Source organism: Mobula hypostoma, chromosome 13 (genome assembly GCF_963921235.1).
Source record: "Mobula hypostoma chromosome 13, sMobHyp1.1, whole genome shotgun sequence".
Taxonomy (NCBI): Eukaryota; Metazoa; Chordata; class Chondrichthyes; order Myliobatiformes; family Myliobatidae; genus Mobula; species Mobula hypostoma.
In genome coordinates this window covers 62,597,340-62,620,082 of record NC_086109.1, presented here as the reverse complement: position 1 = coordinate 62,620,082, position 22,743 = coordinate 62,597,340, and the positions used below count along the sequence as shown (strand labels likewise).

At 43.2% G+C, this 22,743-nt stretch overlaps 1 protein-coding gene across 2 annotated transcripts in view; it reads right to left on the bottom strand.

Annotated features, from left to right (window-relative positions):
* Nucleotides 1–280: 280 nt before the first annotated feature.
* Nucleotides 281–22,743, bottom strand: part of il16 (interleukin 16) — an 88,584-nt gene continuing 66,121 nt past the window's right edge. For both annotated transcript variants that reach the window (XM_063065825.1, XM_063065826.1), the window contains 6 exons: nt 20,301–21,777; nt 16,723–16,924; nt 11,563–11,664; nt 9,601–9,841; nt 6,348–6,473; nt 281–2,019 (listed from right to left, as the gene is read on the bottom strand). In XM_063065825.1, the coding sequence (XP_062921895.1) occupies nt 1,805–2,019; nt 6,348–6,473; nt 9,601–9,841; nt 11,563–11,664; nt 16,723–16,924; nt 20,301–21,777 (2,363 nt within the window). In that variant the 3' untranslated portion in view covers nt 281–1,804. The remainder of the gene's footprint in view (nt 2,020–6,347; nt 6,474–9,600; nt 9,842–11,562; nt 11,665–16,722; nt 16,925–20,300; nt 21,778–22,743) is intronic.

Sequence of the window (22,743 nt, the reverse complement as noted above, 5' to 3'; positions counted from 1 at the left end):
ATAAAATTTTCCTTCCCTTCCTCACTCAAGTAAAATCTCTTTTTAAAAAAAAATCCTAAGTTTTTTTTTATTTGCTTCATTGTCACTGAGCTAATACAATCCAAACTTCATAAGGTTTGGCTGTGGTAAAAATGTTACTCATATTTAAGAACTTGCATTAACCAAGAATCAGCCATGGTTCAACAATAGTACTTGCAGCTCTGAGCCGGAACATTCCTCTCCCTTGCGATTTATGCACATAATCTAGGCAGCTATTCCATTTTAGTGGTGATGTGATGCTGTGTTTTGACTGTTGCATGAAACAGAGTTTCCATCTTCTCTGTTCGATAACTAAAAGATCCCATGGCTGCATTTACAACCACATTTTGGTCTGAGTGAACTTGAATACAAGTAAGCTGCTGTGTTTCCTGCATGGCAGCAGTGGTTAAACTTTTGAAAGTACTTGGTTGGTTGCAAGGTGCTTTATAATGTCCTTGAGTTGTGTATGGTGCTTTCGAAACGTAAGTAGTTTCTATGATAAACTTTTATCCAGTACTAATTTCAGACCTCTGTCACGCAGCAGACGTCTTTTTATTTGTGCACTTGGAAGATCAATTTTCCGCAGAAATCAAACTGTAAACCACTTTTAAAATCACAATACTGCTGAAGGAACAGGTACAATGCACTGCCCTGAGCAAGATTACATGAAAGCTGCAGAAACAATTCAAACCCAGTGCCCACAATTTTATCATCATCAATGATGGTCAGAATCTTTAACGCAGTAAAGCTGTAAACAATGAGGTGCAAAAGCAAGAGTGATGGAGTCCATAGCTAGTCGGATACTTCTGTAAAGCAAAGGGACTAGCTAACAAGAAAGGTCCAGATCAACAAGAACCTTTAACTTTTTATACATTCTTATGAAGTTGCTTGTCCCCAGTATTTCCTGTTTTAATTCCAGTACTTTTTCTCAAATAAGGAATGTCACAGTATTGTAGAATGGGTTGCAGATTTCTGTTTAATACCACACAAACAGCTAATTCTTCTGTTACTATGCAGTTGGTCCCACCTTCCAGTTTTCACATCATGAATTTCAGAAGAGGACTTGAATGGATGGATTCTTGAGTTTTGGGAAGGATGAGATCTTTAGATTGAATAAAGAAAACCTTCAGGAACTAATGTTCAGTTAGTTTTCATGAAATGTAGTTCAGCTGAAATGAAGTCGTGGCTTGTAAAATGGCCATTTGAAGGGAGTGGCTGTAAACATAGGCTAGGAGTTCATATTAAAAGGAGAAATTAAGGGAGGACCAATGTATGTGAATTGACATCACCAGTGACAAGTCACTGGAGATATCTGGGTAGTAGAGAGCCTAGTACAATGTGAGATAAAAACAAGGACGTTTCCAACAATTGACGGGCTGAAGGAGAGATGGACAATCCCTGTGACGGACCCACTACTGGTCAACAGCTCATTTCATGACTGAATGAAGCAATCAAGTTTGAAATATGGTACAAGGTTGGCAAGAAGTTTATTTAAGTCATGTCACCAGTTCAAAACATTTTACTTTTTATTCTTCTTTCTGCAGGAACTGCTCGGTGTAATTAGTCTGCTTTTACTTGTGATTGAACTGAGATTTGGAATGATATGTTCCCGTCTTACTTATTTTTGATGAATAAAATTGCTCAAGATAAAATCCCAGCTGTTCACAGAAGTAGCAAATTAAAAGGTTAACTACTTCCTTCTGTCACTGACATAGCAATGGGCAATACCATATAGTCCACTTTCTAGATTAACTGAATTATGTGAGTATAAATGAGTAGCTCCTTATTAGCAACTTCGTTCAACATCTTGTGATATCTCTGTGTCTTTGGCTGTGCTAGGAATGGGGCCATTCCTCCTAATTACTGCTGTGCAAGGGCCATCTGGCAAGGATTTGATGATGTTCCAAGCCTCAAAGCGGCTAAGACCTTGGAGGACAGTGGAGTTTAGTTGCAACAGTTCATCTCCAGGCTGAATAATGTTGTTCTGTTCTACTGCTCCTCCTGTAATGGAGAAAGAAACTTCAAGAAAATTTTCATGGTCAAATGTTTGAAAATGTGATGTGAAACTCGGGAGTTCTAACACACTACCTTGAGAACAGCAAGCCGTAAATGCACACGCATGCACGTGCACACACACACGCACACACACAGTCTGTTCTTGTTCAAATAAACACAGCCTGAGGGAAATCATACATATCTGTGCAGTTCCAGATACTGCAACCCCAGGAAGTGGTTCATGAGGTTCATTATGGGGAGTTCTCTCAGAGAATAGACCATTCAGTGAACAAGTCTTCCAAGCGGTAGAGAAACATCAACATCAAAAAACATGTAGAGTTGAGTTGAGCGTAAGGGATAAAGTTGCACCAAAGTTGTTACTTTTAATTGATTGTGATGAACACACTTTAAAAAAAGCAAAATTTTTTGGCATTGGTTTGCTTCATGGAGACTGTAATAGAAACAGGGAAGTTATTCCATTGCCTACAGAATACTTTGTAATTAAGTAATATAAGTATATATCTTATGTATTCCCAAATCAACTGGCTTGTGGTCAAATTGGGCCAAGATGCCGTCTCTGTCAAGGTTTTAGCTCAGACTTGGGTTTCTTTTTTAGTTTCGTAAGGATGGCTTTGGGGGCAGAGATGAGAGTTAGGGGTCACGTTAGGGCTTAGAGACTGGGATGTGGGGAGTTAGAGGTCAGGCTGGAGTCTTATCTGCATTCCAGGCTTCAGATTCGAAGGCCAGCAATGACATGGATGAAGGATATCTGTGGACAGATGTCAGACCGGCAAGCACTGTGGGAGAAGACCAGCGAGGGCAAAGGGTACCCTTCCCTCCCTTCCCTCGCCTCCACAGGTCACTGAGTCCTCTTGTGGGATCAGTAGGATCTGGGGTCTGTGTGGGTAAGAGATACGAGGGTCAGTGATCCCTAAGTACGTCAGTCAATGGATCCCGAATTCGAGGTCTGGAGTTCAGGGTCCCATCATCTGGAGTTTGGGGTCAATACTGAAGTTGAGGCCCCTGGGTCTGCAAGTCTACTGGGGAATGCGGAGGCTCAACGTCTTTTGAGTCCGGTGGAGGCCAGGTGACTGAAGGTGGTCTACCCTAGGGTTGAAGTTTTGTGTGTGAGTGCGTGGGTGGGCCCTACCCACCCACACTCCCCCCCTCTCTCTCTCTCTCTCACACACACACACAGAACAGGGATTTTTTTTGCTGCTGTCTGAACACTGGGCATGCTAGGTTGGTGCAGCAGGTGTGGCAACACTTGCAGACTAGGTTGTGTTGGGTGTTAATGCAAGCAGAACATTTCACTTGTACTCCTTGTCCCTGTTTAGAGTGGAGTGAATATTCCTCAACCATTACTGCTTTTAGATCACTAAGACACAGTACATGCTCACTACTATTCATTAAAAACCTGCCCATATGTACAAAGCAATTCACACACTGTTTATACTTTAGAGTCATAGAGCACTATAGTACAGAAACAGATCCCTCGGCCCATCTAGTCTGTGCCAGCCTGGACTCCTGCCTAGACCCATTTACCTGCACCCACACTGTAGCCTTCCAAGCCCCTCTCATGACCAAAAGACCATAAGATATAGGAGCAGAAGTAGGCCATTCAGCCCATCGAGTCTGCTCTGCCATTCAATCATGGGCTTTTCCAATTCTTCCAGTCATCCCCATTGCCCTGCCTTCTCCCCATTCCCTTTGATGCCCTGGATAATCAAGAACCTATCTATCTCTGCCTTAAATGCACCCAATGACTTGGCCTCCACAGCCGCTTGTGGCAACAAATTCCACAGGTTTACTACCCTCTGACTAACATAATTTCTCCGCATCTCAGTTCTAAGTGGATGTCCTTCAATCCTGAAGTTGTGCTCTCTTGTCCTAGAGTCCCCTACCATGGGAAATCACTTTGCCATATCTAATCTGTTCAGGCCTTTTAAATCCACCGCACCCCCCCCCCCCCATTCTCCTGAACTCCAGGGAATATAGCCCAAAAGCTTCAAGACATTCCTCTTACGGTAACCCTTTCATTCCTGGAATCATTCTTGTGAATCTTCTCTGAACCCTCTCCAATGTCAGTATATCCTTTCCAAAATAAGGAGCCCAAAACTGCACACAATACTCCAAGTGTGGTCTCACAAGTGCCTTATAGAGCCTCAACATCACATCCCTGCTCATATATTTATAGAGGTATAGAATATAGATAGATAGGTATACCCTTGGGATTAATAAAGTATATCTATCTATCTATCTATATTCTATACCTCTAGAAATAAGTGCCAACATTACATTCGCCTTCTTCACCACCGACTCAACCTGGAGGTTAACCTTTAGGGTATCCTGCACAAGGACTCTCAAGTCTCTTTGCATCTCTGCATTTTAAATTCTCTCCCCATCTGCCCATTTATTTCTTCCACCAAAGTGCATGACCATACACCTTCCAACATTGTATTTCATTTGCCACTTCTTTGCCCATTCCCCTAAACTATCTAAGTCTCTCTGCAGGCTCCCTGTTTCCTCAATACTACTCACACCTCCACCTATCTTTGTACCGTTGGCAAATTTAGCCACAAATCCATTAATCCCATAGTCCACATGTACCTGCCCAAGCTTTTCTTAGAAGTCACAATTGACCTCTCATCTACTACTTCCTCTGGCAGCTAGTTCCGTGCTTACACCACCCTCTAAGTGAAGAAGTTGTCCTTCAGATTCCCTTTAAGTGTTTCACCTTAACCCTATTATCCTCTAGTTCTATCCTCACCCAACCAGAAGCAAAAAAACTTGTAATCATTCACCTCATTATTCATAATTTTGTATACCTCTATAAAATTTCCTCTCATTCTCCTAGGCTCTAGGGAATAAAGTCACAACTTACTCAACCTTTGCCTATACTTAGGTCCTCAAGTCTCAGCAACATACTTGTAAATTTCCTCTGCACTCTTTCAAACTTATTGATAATCATTCCTGTAGTTAGGTGATCAGTACTGCACAATACTCCAGTGCAACCTCACCGATATTTTATGCAACTTCAACATAACAACACAACTCTTGTATTCTTATTTAGGAAGGCCAATATGCCACAAGCTTTCTTTACCACCCTATCGACCTGTAATGTCACTTTCAAGGGATTATGGATCTGTCTTTCCACATCCCCTTGTTTTACCACATACTTCAGCGCTCTGTCATTCACTGTATAACCCTTCTCCTGGTTTGTCCTTCCAAAGTGCAACACCTCACAACTGCCTACATTAAATTCCATCTGCCATTTTTCAGCCAATGTTCCCCACTGGTACACATCACTTTGCAAGCTTTGACAGCCTTTCTCGCTGTCCATAATGCCTCACTATACTACACAGCAAAATGCTTGAGCAACAAGAATAGACCTGTTGTTACATTCTGTTTTTTGCTCAACACTGAGGTGTGATTGTGGGCTAGCAGTGTGTGTGGACTTTCATAAATCATTCTATCTACATCATTTGCAAACACTATGTTTCATGTGTGAGTCTTGCAAAATTGACCTTGGAATTTTTATACCTTTAGACAGTGTGAACAAAAATCTCACATAGACATTGGGAGATGAGTTTTCCAGGAGACCACAGCATAGAAATGCCAGTCTCGCTGATCTCCTGTCACCTTGGTACATAATTTGACCAACATATGTTATTAGTCATCAGAGATTGATTCTGTATTCATTAATTTACCACAGATGCAAAGACATGGAAACTCAGATATGCAAGTTGTGGGAAGAGTTAAACTCTCAATAAGTTTCTCTTGATGGATGACGATTGGTTGCAAAAAGTGCCAGTTTCTGAGTACAATGCAGAGCACCCACGTCACACACAGTAAAATATTCCCAAGCCACTTTTGAGGCCAGGTGGGGAATCTTCTGCTGACAAAGGAAGCACTGGAGCCGGCATCACAGACCACAACAGAAGACCCTCCTTTCCATCCACTGCTTCCCTTCCAAACAACTGCGGAGCCAACATCAGCACCAATCCCATCCTTACTGCCCATGCCACTCACCCAACCATTTTATATTTTCTGGGACTTTCCCAAAGCACACTATCTCATAAAGCAAGAGGGCCAACAACTGCATAGATAAATTTAAAAATGAGGCCATATCTTGGTTGATCAGGTACCACCCTGTCCAACTTCTGGTAATGCAGCCCACAATGGGCTTACGAATATTTGCCACTAAGGGTCCAAACGCATTTTTTTTCCTCCCAATCTTTCTGCACACAATCGTACATCACTCCCTGGATTATTTGCATGTTGTTTCCATAACTTGAAAAAGTTCTGCTTTATAAGCTGGTCAATCTGCTCACCTTTAAAAATCCGGTTGATAATCAGTGGTTTGTCTCCATGAATGGAACCCTTTCCTCCTTCCAAACTGAAGCCAACTCCTGCAGCGTTCTTTTCAAGTGTCACGGTGAAAGTGTTCAGTTTGTCTTCTGTTGTAAATCATAACAGCAAAGCCTGGTTAATAGGTCTACTCAACAGATTCTTGTTTAATTATCCTTGAACAGATACATGAGGCAAAGGGGAGCATGCAGAAATGACTTGATCACTGAGAAGGTTAGGGAGAAAATGATGTTTGTTGTTGGATGTACAGGTGTTCTTTCTGCCAACACTTCATATATGAATGTTCCCCAAAATCAATAGAATGCCCCTCTCTCCACGTAGGAATACAGTGGATTCTGGTTAATTGGGCCATTGGTTAATCAGGGAAGCTGTTTATTTGAGAAAACTCTTAAAGAACAATAGTTCAAATAAATAGACAGAATTCCCTTCATTTATTTGGGACGATATACCACTTAATTGGGACAGGAGACTGTTGCTGAACAGTTTCCAACTAGCTTCAGTCATTCCACCATGTTTAGAGCAACATACATCAAAGTTGCTGGTGAACGCAGCAGGCCAGGCAGCATCTATAGGAAGAGGCGCAGTCGACGTTTCAGGCCGAGACCCTTCATCAGGACTAACTGAAGGAAGAGTGAGTAAGGGATTTGAAAGCTGGAGGGGGAGGGGGAGATGCAAAATGATAGGAGAAGACAGGAGGGGGAGGGATAGAGCCGAGAGCTGGACAGGTGATAGGCAAAAGGGGATACGAGAGGATCATGGGACAGGAGTTCCAGGAAGAAAGACGGGGGGGGGTGACCCAGAGGATGGGCAAGAGGTATATTCAGAGGGACAGAGGGAGAAAAAGGAGAGTGAGAGAAAGAATGTGTGCATAAAAATGAGTAACAGATGGGGTACGAGGGGGAGGTGGGGCCTTAGCGGAAGTTAGAGAAGCCGATGTTCATGCCATCAGGTTGGAGGCTACCCAGACGGAATATAAGGCGTTGTTCCTCCAACCTGAGTGTGGCTTCATCTTTACAGTAGAGGAGGCCGTGGATAGACATGTCAGAATGGGAATGGGATGTGGAATTAAAATGTGTGGCCACTGGGAGATCCTGCTTTCTCTGGCGGACAGAGCGTAGATGTTCAGCAAAGCGGTCTCCCAGTCTGCGTCGGGTCTCACCAATATATAAAAGGCCACATCGGGAGCACCGGACGCAGTATATCACCCCAGTCGACTCACAGGTGAAGTGATGCCTCACCTGGAAGGACTGTTTGGGGCCCTGAATGGTGGTAAGGGAGGAAGTGTAAGGGCATGTGTAGCACTTGTTCCGCTTACACGGATAAGTGCCAGGAGGGAGATCAGTGGGGAGGGATGGGGTGGGACGAATGGACAAGGGAGTTGTGTAGGGAGCGATCCCTGCGGAATGCGGGGGGGGGGAGGGAAAGATGTGCTTAGTGGTGGGATCCCGTTGGAGGTGGCGGAAGTTACGGAGAATAATATGTTGGACCCGGAGGCTGGTGGGGTGGTAGGTGAGGACCAGGGGAACCCTATTCCTAGTGGGGTGGTGGGAGGATGGAGTGAGAGCAGATGTACGTGAAATGGGGGAGATGCGTTTAAGAGCAGAGTTGATAGTGGAGGAAGGGAAGCCCCTTTCTTTAAAAAATGAAGACATCTCCCTCATCCTAGAATGAAAAGCCTCATTCTGAGAGCAGATGCGGCGGAGACGGAGGAATTGCGAGAAGGGGATGGCGTTTTTGCAAGAGACAGGGTGAGAAGAGGAGTAGTCCAGATAGCTGTGAGAGTCAGTAGGCTTATAGTAGACATCAGTGGATAAGCTGTCTCCAGAGACAGAGACAGAAAGATCTAGAAAGGGGAGGGAGGTGTCGGAAATGGACCAGGTAAACTTGAGGGCAGGGTGAGAGTTGGAGGCAAAGTTAATAAAGTCAACGAGTTCTGCATGCGTGCAGGAAGCAGCGCCAATGCAGTCGTCGATGTAGCGAAGGAAAAGTGGGGGACAGATACCAGAATAGGCACGGAACATAGATTGTTCCACAAACCCAACAAAAAGGCAGGCATAGCTAGGACCCATACGGGTGCCCATAGCTACACCTTTAGTTTGGAGGAAATGGGAGGAGCAAAAGGAGAAATTATTAAGAGTAAGGACTAATTCCGCTAGACGGAGCAGAGTGGTGGTAGAGGGGAACTGATTAGGTCAGGTTAGAGTATGTTTAGAGCAATCAGTTTTTAAATAGCGTCAGTTTGTGTGTGTTTGTGTTCAAGAAGCAATGATTTTTGTCACTGATTGTTGGCAAGAAGTAAGCAGTAAGACAACTTGGAACTATTTTACTGACTGCAGTTTCAAGCATTCAGGCTTGGATATGCCAGAAACAGTCATGTGTAGAATTTCACTACTTCAACAAGTTAGAAATTACGAAGGTATTGACAATCATCTTGATTGTTACAACAAAATGAGGATTTGGAGGATGTAATCATCTAAAGCATTGAAGGCAGTCTATTATCTGCACTAGGTGTTACAGTTAAACAAAGGAACACAGCAAATGATATAATACAATCTTATCATACTCTAGAGGTATTGGTAGTGTTCTAATTTGTTCTTCTTTTCATTGGCATATATAAGTTTTTTTTCTTTGGCTGTATTAATTATATACATACTAATTTGTTGAATTTCTGTATTTTATAGCTGTAGAAGATTATATATTAATAAAAAGATTTAAAAATGAATAATTTGTTCTATTTTTTCATTTAAGTATATATATTGTTACTCAGTTAAATAGTAGTTTTTTTTAAATATACCTTTTAAACTACTTCCATGAAACTTTGGCTAATTGGGCAGCCACTTAATTGAGCCAAAATGTACTGGTCACAATGTGTCCCAATTATCTGGAATCCACTGTATGCCTGAATACACATAATGCAGTTCACCCTAGCCTTTTCATTTCCCAGTAACAAAACCCTTTCATAAATTGAGGAATATCTGTATTCTAGATCTTTGATTAACTTCTGACTGTGCAACAAATTTGTATTTGAACCAATGGATTGCATTTGAGATGTACAGGTCTATTCCTGGCAGTATTAGTCTTGCTGAAATGTGATACCTTCTACCAATGTTATAGTGACATTCATAAGACTCATGGTTTAAACAGCATGGTAAAGGAGATCTGTGGTGGATGACTTGTGGAGGTGCAGAAGAAAAATTCATATTGAATTGTCTCTACCTGAACCTGCAGGGTTCTCAGTTGTTGCAGATTCTGTTGAAGTGCTGAACTTGGTTTCACTTTCCTTGCCCTTGTGGACCACAATTACCGCTTGCCTTGGCAGTCGAGCTTGACGCAGGATGGTCAGACCCGCAGAGTGAGTCGCACCTTTCAATGACTGCCCATTGATTGACAAAATCTCATCCCCCTTTTGAATTGTTCCTTCCTGCATGGCCAGGCCATTTGGAAACACTCTGTGAACCTGTCATTGGAGGGCAGTAGAAAATGGAAGACAACAGGCTGATTAGTGTCTACACACTGTGCCATGTGTGATTGCTGGGCCTGCTTCTACGAATTGTCCATTGAAACCTGTGAATTTTCCACATCTATCTCATGCACTATGATATAAATAATGTCCTACATGGAGTTCAGGGTTGATAAGATCAGTAGCCCCTTGCCAGGGTCTAAAATATCACATTCATCTCGGGGTCCTGCATCTCAGGGCAAATTCTGGAGGGAGGGCATTGCTGTTTTGCCAGAATTCTATTCCATAATTAAAAGGTTAATATACAGACTAGTTGCATATTCCAGGGCTGTACTCTGTTAGTTTAGAAGATTAAGTAGCAATCTTATCAAAGTCTTTAGGATAATGAGAAGTGTTAATTGTGTAGTTGGAGAAAAGCTAATATATCTTGAGCTTGCTGGAGAAAACGCATTTTTTAATAAGTAGTAGCTCAGGGTCCTCTCTTGTGCAAAAAATGCATGGGGGGGGCAATTGTAAGATGTGGCTTGTACCACCTATATAGATAGTAAAAAAAAATAAGAGCTAGCAAGGCCTTGCCTGACACAGACAATACAGTCACCGCTGTGCCAGTGTTTTTCTGTTACCAGGATGTAGGTTCGATGGCTCCACTTAATATCAGAGAATGCATACAGTATACAACCTGAAATTCTTACTCTTTGCAGACATCCACGAAATAGAAGAAACTCTAAAAGAATGAATGACTGAAAAACATTCTGTAATATTCAAAGTAACCCACAGCTGCCCTGTGTACCTGTCATTTGAGTTGAAGTGCAAAAGCATTCTGTTGAGACAGTCCTCACTCTCCTGTCCCACTCCTCTGCAGAAGCAGTTAGAGCTCTGCCTGGCCTTCCCATTCCTCCTCCAGAGCAGAGCGGACCCAAAAACGGACTAAGTAACAAACTCTAAACTCTAACTCTAACTCTAACTCCAAACTCTAACTCCAAACTCTAACTCTAACATAGCACAGCAAAATCTTCAGAGTTTACAGAAATGTTGACAAGGTTTCAGCAAAGAGAGTTTCCCAAGTGCAGATCAATCAGGAAGTGTAACTGTAAAATGCACATGGGTTTAAATAACACTCAAATTCTATAGTACTGTTTATTTTGCCCTTGTTCAGCTGCTCATTGTATGGTGAGGTCATCATGGCAGCTCAGTGCCAGGATCCCCACCAGACATTTCAATTATCTGTCAACCTCAATCATTTTCCTGGTGGCTAAAACTAACACGGGCTTTGCCAAGCTGAAGGTCAATCTGATGTTGCAGTCCAAACCGCTCAGTCGTCTCAAAATGTCTGCAGAAAACCACCAAACCACTGACAATACTTGCACTCGCAAAAGGATTGCTTTCTGTGCCTTTACTTTAGTGAAATAGACACACTAACTGACTTTGAGGACTGGATTCAGGAAATCTTTCATAGACTCCTAAACCTGAAACACTCAAAGAGAGTTGGTCAAGTCAGTCCTTTGCTTCCAAAAATTTTTCCAACGAACGCATGCCTTGTATCCCACTGCCAGTGTCCAACCCTCTGGTGTAGTTTAATTGAACAGGTGAACTATCTAATAGGATCTTTTTGCTGGGTGGAAGGTTCCAGGACTGAATTCTCAACAGCTGAGCTGAATGAACAATATTCATACTGCGGAGAGTGTTTCACTTCACTTCTCTTTACTGCTGATACTCACAGTAGTCACTTTGTTTTCACAGTCCGCACCACCTCCAATGCTGAATCCCAAACCAGAGCCTTCTTCTTTGTGCAAGACCACGACATGGATGTCATCCAGTTGCTGTGAAGTGAGGATAATTTTAATGAACGCAAACACGAGGAAATCTGCAGGTGCTGGAATTTCAAGCAACACACATAAAAGTTGCTGGTGAACGCAGCAGGCCAGGCAGCGTCTCTAGGAAGAGGTACAGTCGACGTTTCGGGCCGAGACCCCTCGTCAGGACTAACTGAAAGAAGAGCTAGTAAGAGATTTGAAAGTGGGAGGGGGAGGGGGAGATCCAAAATGATAGGAGAAGATAGGAGGGGGAGGGATGGAGCCAAGAGCTGGACAGGTGATTGGCAAAAGGGATATGAGAGGATCATGGGACAGGAGGCCTAGGGAGAAAGAAAGGTGGGGGGGAAGCCCAGAGGATGGGCAAGGGGTATAGTGAGAGGGACAGAGGGAGAAAAAGGAGAGAGAGAAAAAGAAAGTGTGTATATAAATAAATAAATAACAGATGGGGTACGAGGGGGAGGTGGGGCATTAATGGAAATTTGAGAAGTCAATGTTCATGCCATCAGGGTGGAGGCTACCCAGACGGAATATAAGGTGTTGTTCCTCCAACCTGAGTGTGACTTCATCTTTACAGTAGAGGAGGCCATGGATAGACATATCAGAATGGGAATGGGACGTGGAATTAAAATGTGTGGCCATTAGGATTTGAGATTTGAGCCTGCATGTGTTTACCAAAGATTATCTTGGAGGGATCAGCGGATGTGACTGTGCATGTGCGGAACACAGCGAGGGGCAGCTGTCCATATGTAGGGCGAGGGGAGTAATGGGATTAAGGAGGAAGGGTCTGTAGAGTGAGTGAGACCTCTCCTCAGGCAGGAAGGACAGAAGCCTACAGCCCCACAGCACCACTTTCTTGAAACACTGCTTTCCTACATCCTTCAGGTTCTAGAACCAATCTACACAACCCTAACCCTACCTCAGCAATGGGATACTCCATACGACTTCCTGCTCTACCATGACTGTTTTATTGTTGGTTTTGCACACATGTCTTGTTTTCCTCAGCCGTTTTTCCTTCTTCACTCCTGAGTATTCTATGTTCTGAGTGTTTGAACCTACACGTCTGTGATGCTGCTGTAATGCTTCATTGTACCGGTACCTCACCATACTTGTCAATAAACTTGACTGCCAAAGATTAATCTGTTCTTTTTCATTAATGTCTTGTCTGCACGGTCTTTTTCTTCACTGTATAATTTATGTTCTGTCTGTTGCCCGTATTGACGTGCCTGCGATGATGCTGATGCTGCAAACAAGTTTTTCATTGTTACCGTATCTCACTGTACTTGTATAGATGACAATAAATTCCACTTGACATGACTTATAGGAAGGGACCCACATCTTTAGTTTGAGGAGTATGGCTGAAGGGTAAGCAGAAAGCTTATCCTTCTAATGCACCCTTGATTAATGAGGAGTGTGAGGAGACAACATCTGTGAGCAGAGCGGAAAGAGTCTATAGAACGAAGTGCGGTATCTGGGTCTGTACTATCTTTAGCAGCTGAAGAGTATCTGCAGGGTCTGGAAGAAGGCGCTGAGAGTGTTACAGTTGAGAGGAGCATCTGTACTGAATGGAAAGCACATGAACAGTCGGGAGATGTCTGCAGGATCATGGTGGTATCTGCAAGGTGAGAGCAGCATTTGTAGACTGAAGGAAGAATTCAGATTGAAGCAGGAAGAGGAAGAGCTCCTTGTGCTATTCCGCCATCCCATAATATCATGGCACATCTTGCACCTGGCTGCTGTTTTCCTGTTTTTGCCCCATTTCACCTGATTCTATTCTCTGTCTTGAATATATTCTGTACATGACTTTCCACATGTTGGTAGAGATTTCAGATTCACCATCCCACTGATGAAGGAATTTCATTTCCTTTCTATACTGATTGGTCAGCCCGTTATTAGACCATAAGACGTGGCCACAAAATTTGGCCATTCGAGCCTGCTCTGCCATTCCATCATAGTCAATTTATTATCCCTTTCAACCCTATGCTAACGTCTTCTCCTCATAACTTTTTTGATACCCTGACTAATTAAGAACTTATCAACCTCCACTTTAAATATACCCAATGACTTGGCCTTCACAATGAATTCCACACATTCACCACCCTCTGGCTAAAGAAATTCTTCATCATTTCTTTTCTTAAGGGATGGCCTTGTATTCTGATGCTGTGCCCTCTGATCCTAGACTCACACCTTATAGGAAATATCCTCTCCTCTTTCACTCTATCTAGGCCTTTCAATATCCAATAGGCTTCAATGAGATCTCCATCATTCTTCTAAACTCCAGCAAGTACAGGTCCAGAGCCATCAAACACTCCACATATATTAACCCTTTCATTCTTGTGAACCTCCTCAGGACCCTCTCCAATTCCAGCACACCTTAGATAAGAGGCCCAAAACTGCTCACAATACTCGTAGTACGGTCTGGCCAATGCATTATAAAGCCTCAGGATTATATCCTTGCTTTTGTATTTTAATCCTCTCAAAATAAACGCTAACATGGCATTTGCCTTCCTCACCACCTGGAAGCTAACCTTTAGGGAATTCTGGATGAGGATTCCCAAGGACAGAATTTATTATTCTATTCACTTATAAAATTTATTTTCTGAGTGTTATCTCTACCTAAGTGCCTGTGATGATGCTGTAAGTTTTTTTTCCTCTTGTGCACAGGACAATAAACTCAACTTGACTCAACTTGTTAGAAAAGTTTCTGAGCAGTGAGGGGATGAATTTGCAGGAGCAGGGTGGGGTTTACAGAATAAGTGGCAATGTCTGTAGGGTGGCTGATGCTAAGAAGGGAGGTGTCTGCAGGTGTGGAGGAAAGAGCTTGTCGGACAAATGGAGCATCTGTAGCCTGAGGTCTAAACAAGAAGGGAGGCACTTCAATAGGACAGGGCAGCACCAGTGGCTGCATAGAGCGGGCTCATAATATGAGGGTTGGGTCCTGTCGGCTGAATAGCTAGGGAAGGTGTGGGCCAGATCAGTGCGGTGTCTACGGTGAGGAGGTAAAGGACTAACAGTATAATGAGGTCTGTCTCTATTGTTTGCAGAGTGTGTAGAGCTCTCTGCAGGGTGAAGGGGACACAGGGAGGGCAAGGGGAAAACAACTAGGATGAGAAGCAAGAGCCTACAGGAGGAGGGAAGCATCTGCAGCTTAAAGGGAGTATCAGCACACTAATCATTTGAATGATGATGGGGATGTGGACAATGGTCAGGATGCTGAGAGGAGATAGGATGCAAGTGGCAAAGACGGATCTGTTGGGTTGGGGAAGATGTCTGTGAAGTGAATGGAAACCATTATAGGGTAACAGGAAAATGTCAGTGGAATGTAGTTTTCAATGGATCATTGAATTAACAGGCTCATCCACAAAGTGAGAGGCACCTATGGTTGTGTAAGGAAAACTGTCTGTATGGGAGGGGATGCACCTATAAAGTTCAGAGTTTGTTCAAACAGGGAAACAACTCTTTTATTGATGTGCCTCAAGATTAAGGCGTGTGTTGATGAGGTGGGGACATGTCATTTGGAGGTTATCTGGGTCAGCAGCATCTCATTGCCTGAGACATGTCCAGAGAGTTGACCGTAACAACCACTACATTACAAAGGTAGTTCTTTGCCTGTAAATGTCTGCAGCATAACGTAATTAATTTCAGTTGCTATACAAGTAAAACAGTTACTTTTCTCTCATGCTGTTCATAATTTGACCCCATTTACCATTTCCTTTTGCTGAAAAAACAGTTTTGTTTGAAGAAAATTTGACAGCTAATCAAAACATTTTGGCCTAATTATTTAAAGTCTCCACACCAGACACTGAGCCTCATTAATGGTCAGATCAGCAGGGAGTCAGTGCTCCACACAAATATGATTTAAGTTTGTAGATTTTATATTCCTGTTTGATCAAGGAAAAGCTGATTTCCTGCATTTTCACAGCTGACAGCAGACTGGAGAATGGTGAAAGGACACAATCTTGATCGATTAGCAAGTGCTTCAATATTAAAAAGTAAGGACAACATGGAGACGTTCTGTGCGGAATATGATCATTCCGTTTCCCATGGCTTACCAGTTTTTTGCTGGAGTTGTTAAAATCATTTGTTTGTAAAATAATGAGGAGGTTTCATGATCCACATGAGCAATCACGGGGCCATTTGGGAAATCATTCTAACAGTATGTACAGTACAGTGCAAGCTTTAGACATATATGTAGCTAGGGAGCCTCAAACTTTTGCACAGTACTGTAGTAATTTAATGCATTGCACTATACAGCTGCCACACAAAAAAATTTCGTGACATATGTGGGTGATGATAAACCTGATTCTGATGTGGGTCGCTATTGTGGACTGAGAGTGGGAAGAGGGCAGGGAGAGGGGAATCATGGTTGGGAAAAGGGGGGGAGAGAGGGTAGGGAGTTGGAAGCACCAGCGTTTGGAAACATATGGCCTTGCCTGGTGTCTCAGGGCTGAGAGTGTCTGCTCCCGCACCACCCAGCACCCCCCCATCCCTGGCACTCCTTCTCTGCCACCTGTCCCACACCTCCCACACCCCGCGGTGTTCCACCCTCGCCATTCCCAATCTCCTTTGCTCTCACATGTTGACAAATACAGTACCGTGCAATAGTCCTAGGCACCCTATCTATATATATGCACCCAAGACCTTTGCACAGAACTGCAAGTGATCCTGCTGCAAATGTAGAGCCTTATCCACAGAGTGGGTACATGTCAGCAACATGCTTGGACCATTCTTGTGATTTCTGCTCCGATTTCCCAAGTCTCTCCAGTAAATCACCGTAATACACTTTGCACAGAATATAAATCTGCAGGGACACTCATGTTAACATATCACAGTGTAAAAGAAACTTTGTAAGCCTGTTGCTGAGGAGGCAGGGATACAGTGCCAGATGTGCAGATGAATTTCACCACAATCAAAACAATAAGAATAATCGAACATGTGGAGCCTCTAAATTGAACCTTGAAGTTAAAGATTCTCATGTATGTTTCCAAAAGCCCTTTAATACTTATTCTTAAAGAGACATTATCCTATGGTCGGTGTTAATTTTGTGCCATGCATTCATGTTCTAACCTTTAAGGTTTCCTCATCCAGACTCTTTACTTCTGCTATCAGCTTCTCCAGCTCTTCTGTAGGAATCAAGGACATAACAGACTGTGCAGAGACACAGGAAGATAACGATGAGCTGCGCTCTTTCTTTCCATCTTCTTTTCTATCGTCGTCCTTCTGGTTTTCCTCTGCCAGATTAATAGTGCAGTCTCTCAACTCTGCAAGACTAGAGCAGAACATACTCTGTTATTCCCATGAATATTTGTGGGTGCAAAAAACTTAACGCAACCTCTCCGATGAAATAGCGAGTAAAACAAAAGTCACAAAAATAAAGATGGCATTAAATTTCAATTCATATAGGAGGGAAGGGATAAGTTCCATCAGGATGGAGTGCACTTATAATTGAATCTAAAAAATAATAAGGTGTAGGGCACAAGTTAAGTGAATTACTTGATGGTGGATTTGTTCATTTCTTGTGTTTCACATACAAATGTAACTTATTTAAGTTTTCTCTTTTAACTGAAGACCAATAACTTATATTTCTGTCTGTAAGTAAACCAGCCATTCTCAAACTATTTAGATTACAGAGTCGCACACAGTACCAGTCACCCATATCACAGCACTAACGTAGTGATATGACAAAGCAACACTCACACAAAATGCTGAAGGAACTCAGCAGGTCAGGCAGCATCTATGGAAATGAATAAACAGTCGACATTTTGTAAGTGTTGCTTTGGGTTTCCAGCATCTCGTGATAGTGATATTACAGGCTCCTTGAAGATTGATTCATTCGTATTATAGGTTGCAAATGTCATCAACTCCTCCATTTTACAGGGTTCATGTAGCAGTAACCTGCTACCATTGACCTCGGTGATAATAAATCCCAGTAAAAGTCCTGCTGAGGACCAATTAATGCATATTATAAACTTCCCAAGTCAGTGAGTTTTCTAGTATGCGAATAGTGTTGTGAATACATTGACATTCTTGGCCTGTGGACCACATGTATGAAAAACTCATTAAACCCACGGGCTTAAACTGAGTGGCCACTCTCTTGTGTAAGCATATGATCTGAGCAACTTTTTAGATGTGAAATTACCATTTATTTCCCTGCCAGCCTTGACTCAATGATATGGATTCATGTTGTACACACAGAACTGAGCCTGTCATCTCAGTTACCATTCTGGACTTTTAGCAAGCGAGAACGTTTAAATGAGATGTTAACCCAACTTATATTTTCCATTGCATATAAGAGGTGCCATGGCATTTTTCAAAGAAAGCAGGGGAGCTGTACTGATATGCTCTGATTAGAATTAGCAGCAGGGATATATGTGTTCATTGGTTTCACAATCTGTCCGCCCACTCAGTAAGGTCATAGTTGATCCATTCCTGGTCTCGACACCTGATCCCTCTTTGTTTATCCCTCAAACAATACTTAAAATCATATCACTTAGAATTTTAACAAAGAAGGTCTTGCTCTAAGTAAGAACTGAAATACGATTATAAGCTAGGTGGGACAGCGGAAACTGATTGGTTGAGAACTAACCAATCAGGAGGGACGGATGACAAGGGTATAAATACCACCGGACGAGACATGCCCAAGCATCATCCCTGATGCAGATGTCAGTTAAAATCAACACTTGTGCCCGTCTGGAAGCCGGAGAAGAGTTTATGCATCACATATGCCAGGAGAACACCAAATGGTTTTTCATGTCACTTAGTGCTTTGACCTTAATACTCATAATACTTTGTGGTGTGAAAGTTAAGCCCAACTGCTACTACTTTACAAAGTTATTTTCTTAACAAAAAAGGTGTACTGAATCACTTACTTCATTTAATTAGCTATTCTTGGAAAGTAAAATAAGGCCACATGCCATCTGAAAAAATTGGAATCAGAAAGGCTAGCCAATCAAGGAGTTCCAGATTATAAATATTACCTGATCAAATATGAAAATAAATGGATAAATCAATAAAACAAAGCAAGCAATCAGTTTTATTTCCATGGGTATAGAAGTGACCAGTAGAGATGTTATGTTGAAGTATTTGTGAATTTTGTTTAGACTGCGCTCAAGCAATGTGTGAAGCTCTGCGTGCCATGTTAAAAAGGTGGGAAACTAAAGGTAAGGATAATACTGAAGTTGTGTGGTTATATCTGTCAGAGAATGACAGATATAACCAAACCTTCATCTCTATAATCAAGGAAAATGTTAAGAAGATGTCCCAGATTTAAAATTCTGAAATATTTCAACAGAGGAGGTCAGGGAGAGTCATTTTTTGAAGGGGGACAGCCATCAAAATAAGCTTGGAACCAAGATATCAAGGAGAGAATTCTGGACAATTTACTAGAGAGTTGGTCATAGGTACTGAGGGAAATTCTGCATTAGTCATGGAATAGGAAAGGGAAAATTCAGCAACATTACACCTTATTAAGTTATGAAGGGTATAGGTAGGATAAATGCAAGCAGTCTTTTCCACTGAGGTTGGGTGGGACTACAGCTAGGTGTCATGGGTTAAGGGTGAAAGGTGGAATATTTAAGGAGTGCATAAAGGGAAATGCAGCCATGTTTCCTTTCTGGGAACATGACTTAGCCACCAGCTATCAGATTTAGATTAGAATTAGATTATGAGGACATGCCGTCCTCTTTTATTGTCATTTAGTAATGCATGCATTAAGAAATGATACAATTTGTTCCTCCAGAACGATATCACAGAAACACAAGACAAACCAAGATTTCCAGCATTGGCAGATTTTCTCTTGTTTATGAAGGGAAAGTTCTTCACTTACTGGGTCATGAGAGTGTGGAACGAGTTGCTGGCATAAGTGGTGCATGCAACAGACACAAAGCACAGGAGGAACTCAGCAGGTCAGGCAGCATCCATGGAAAAGAGCAAACAGACAATGTTTTGGGCTGTAACCCTTCGTCAGGACTGAGGAGGAAGGGGGAAGCAGACAGAATTAAAAGGTGGGGTGAGGGGAAAGAGGTTCACTGGAAGCTGATAGGTGAATCCAGGTAGGTGGGAAAGGTCAAGGGCTGGAGAAGAAAGAATCTGATAGGAGAGGACAGTGGACCATAGGAGAAAGGGAAGGAGAGCAGGGCCCAGGGGAAAGATGGTGAGAAGAAGTGAAAGGTCAGAGTGAGGAATAGAAGGAGGGAGGGGTGAAATTTGGTAACTAGAAGGAGAGACTGATATTCATCCCATCAGGTTAGAGGGTACCCAGATGGAGTATTAGGTGTTGTTCCTCTACCTTGAGGGTGGCCTCATCTTGGCACAAGATGAGGTCATGGACCAACATATTGGAACGTCAATTTGGATGTGGCCACAATGAGAATTGAGATTACAGTCATCTAATTTAAAAAGTAAAAAAGGACTAAAATACTTCCTGTAAATCTTTTCCCATTTGTAAAAATGAAAGCTTCATTGCACTGCTCAGTAGGCAGGAAGAGCTGACTGTGATAACTATTTGCTGATTACTCTCAGGGAGGAAGGGAACTTCAGGTTGGTACATCAGCCCTGTGCTACTTGTGGGCAAACTACCCATGGATGAGCCAGTAGAAGGCAGCTGTCATTTTATGCCAAAGAATGAACATTGCATCTCATCCTACCTGAGAGAGAAGCCTTTCTCCAACTGATTGTTCACTGTTGGCGAAGACAACGGAGACTTCTCCGCCAACAACAGGTCCTCGGATGGAGTGGAGGTGTGCGAGTTCCAAGGACTTCCACACAAAGATACCGGTGACAGGGGGAGGGCGAGTATACTTCTCATCAGGGCATGTGACAGTTGGTTGCTGACGGTATGCAGTTTGTCGCTGCTGGCCGAGAACTGTCCTTCTCTCAAAGATTTTACGTGGCAAGACTCATAGGTGGTACTGGCAGCCAGGGGAAAGCTTCTAGTCCGCAGCCCCGGCGATTTCACGGGCTGTGTTGGTGTCACTGGAGAGCCAGGCAATGAGGCGGATGATTCGCTACTGGCACTATAACATCTTCTTGGACCAGGGGAGATATTGGTGACTTGCGCTACTGGGGTCAGCTCGTTCACCAGAGCCTGAGATACAGGTCCCACATTCCCATTATCAGGAGGGTGCTTTGAGGTACCTGAAGATATCAACTTTACTTTTGACCCTTGTTCACCACTTGGGGCTGAGGCAGTCCTTTCCAGGGCTTTACCCGAGGTCAGCAGTGAATGAGCCTTGTTTCTGTTTTCTTTGTCTGGTGTATCTGAACTGGAGAAAGTTTCAAAGGAGAAGATCTTGTCTTTTATGGATTTGACTCGTGGAGTGAATGACCCAGTCGAGGCAAGGGCTCTCTCATTGTTGCTTTCCTTGGTAGCGCCACTGGCCTGAATCCTGCTCTTTAAAGCTTTCAGGCTTTGTCGGGACCACGCTGGCTTGGGAGCTACAGGAGGTCCTTTCTTCACTGTTGTCTTTACATCCAGCTTCCTAATTGATGACACATCATCCTCTGGCTTCAGCTGTAAGTCATTTTTGGGCCTTGACGTAGCCCAATTCTTACTGGACACAGTTCCAAGGGCTTTTCCTTTGGGTAGCATTGCAATGTCTTCAGTTGACGATGCCTCCATTTTACCATGGCCGGGACCCTTTAGCTGAGAGGTGGGAACACAAGATGAGAGTTCCAATGCCTTTCCTTCCACCACTCTGTCAGCTGGAAGCCGTCTTTGGCCTTCTAAAGATGAGACTCCTTCCAAGTCCTCGGGTGAAGTAACTGCTTCCCTTTCCATTTCATGTTTGCGAGCAGTGGCGTTTAAGTTGTGGTTGTCAATAGAGGCAGCATCGGCGTGCCCGTTGATATGTTGGCTCGTGATCACCTCTTGATTTCCAGGCAGTTGTGGGAGTACTGACGGAGTGGGAAGTTCCTGTGACTCTGCTGCGGTGCGAAGCTCTGCCATCACTTTGTGAACTGCCTTACCCACCGAGTCTTCCACCGCTGTCGAAACAGCTATGTCCTGGACGTTTTCTGCTGCCTCAGCCGCTCTAACAGAGATTTCCTGTTTCTCGGTCTTGCAGCAAAGATCCAAACATGCCTGTCTCCTCAGCAAAGGCCTTGCAGACTCTGAGCAGTTCGCTACATTGCAAAACAATTAATTAATAGCAATGTTCAAAAAGAAAATCTTGCACTTAGCACGACAAGTTTGTCCAACACACTAATTCATCACCCCTTTGCATTTGACTACTATTGGTTTGCAAAATCCATACGGGGGCAGAGGGTGGGAACTTATTTGCATTCAATATCTCAAAGACAACCACAAGTCATAGTTGTGACTGCCTCTCAGTTCAGGAGACTAAAAACACTTCCTGTTCAGAAAGTCAAAGCAAAGCAGTTTGAAAAAAAACTTTTTTTTTGACATATGCAAATTGCATGTTTGGGTCTTGCTAGGGTTTTTAAATGTAGAATTCACAATTTAATGCACTCCAATTTTTTTTTTCAAAAATAGGAAATTGAGGCATGGTGTGTCATTTATTACTTATTTTTAACCACAAGCCTTCAGCTGTTAGCAAGTGTTTTATAAAGTTTCAATGTGTTAAGCTCTTCTGTGCTTCCTGTAAATTGCTCCATTCGTGCTAAGGCCATGTCATTTTTTTTCGCCTCCCTTATGCATGTACTCCTCCAAGAAGACCACACCTTGCTGTGGTTTGGAGGCTTGTGTGCCTCAATAACCTGGAGAGCTGTGTCGGCAGGAGTCAGGGCTTTATGCTTTGCTTGTGGTAGGGTCACTCATGCCAAACAGGACAAAAGGTAGAGGCCAGACCAAGAGTGGTCCACCGGCCCGACAGGTTCAGGGGTTCAGCTCAGGGCTAACAACCCTGACTGGTCAAAACAAAACTGTTATAGAACGAGCAATGAAAAATCTGAGTGCGATGGTATTCCTGAGTCTCCACCCGGGACTTGTCTGACTGACAGCGGTGAAAACCGAGAGGAAGCTATTGACATGACGAAGGAAGCCTTGAACACCGCCAGAGTTGGAGGACCCTCATTGCTGCCCTAGGTGCCAGCAGTGTAACGGGCAGAGAGCAAGTACGTAAGCATATA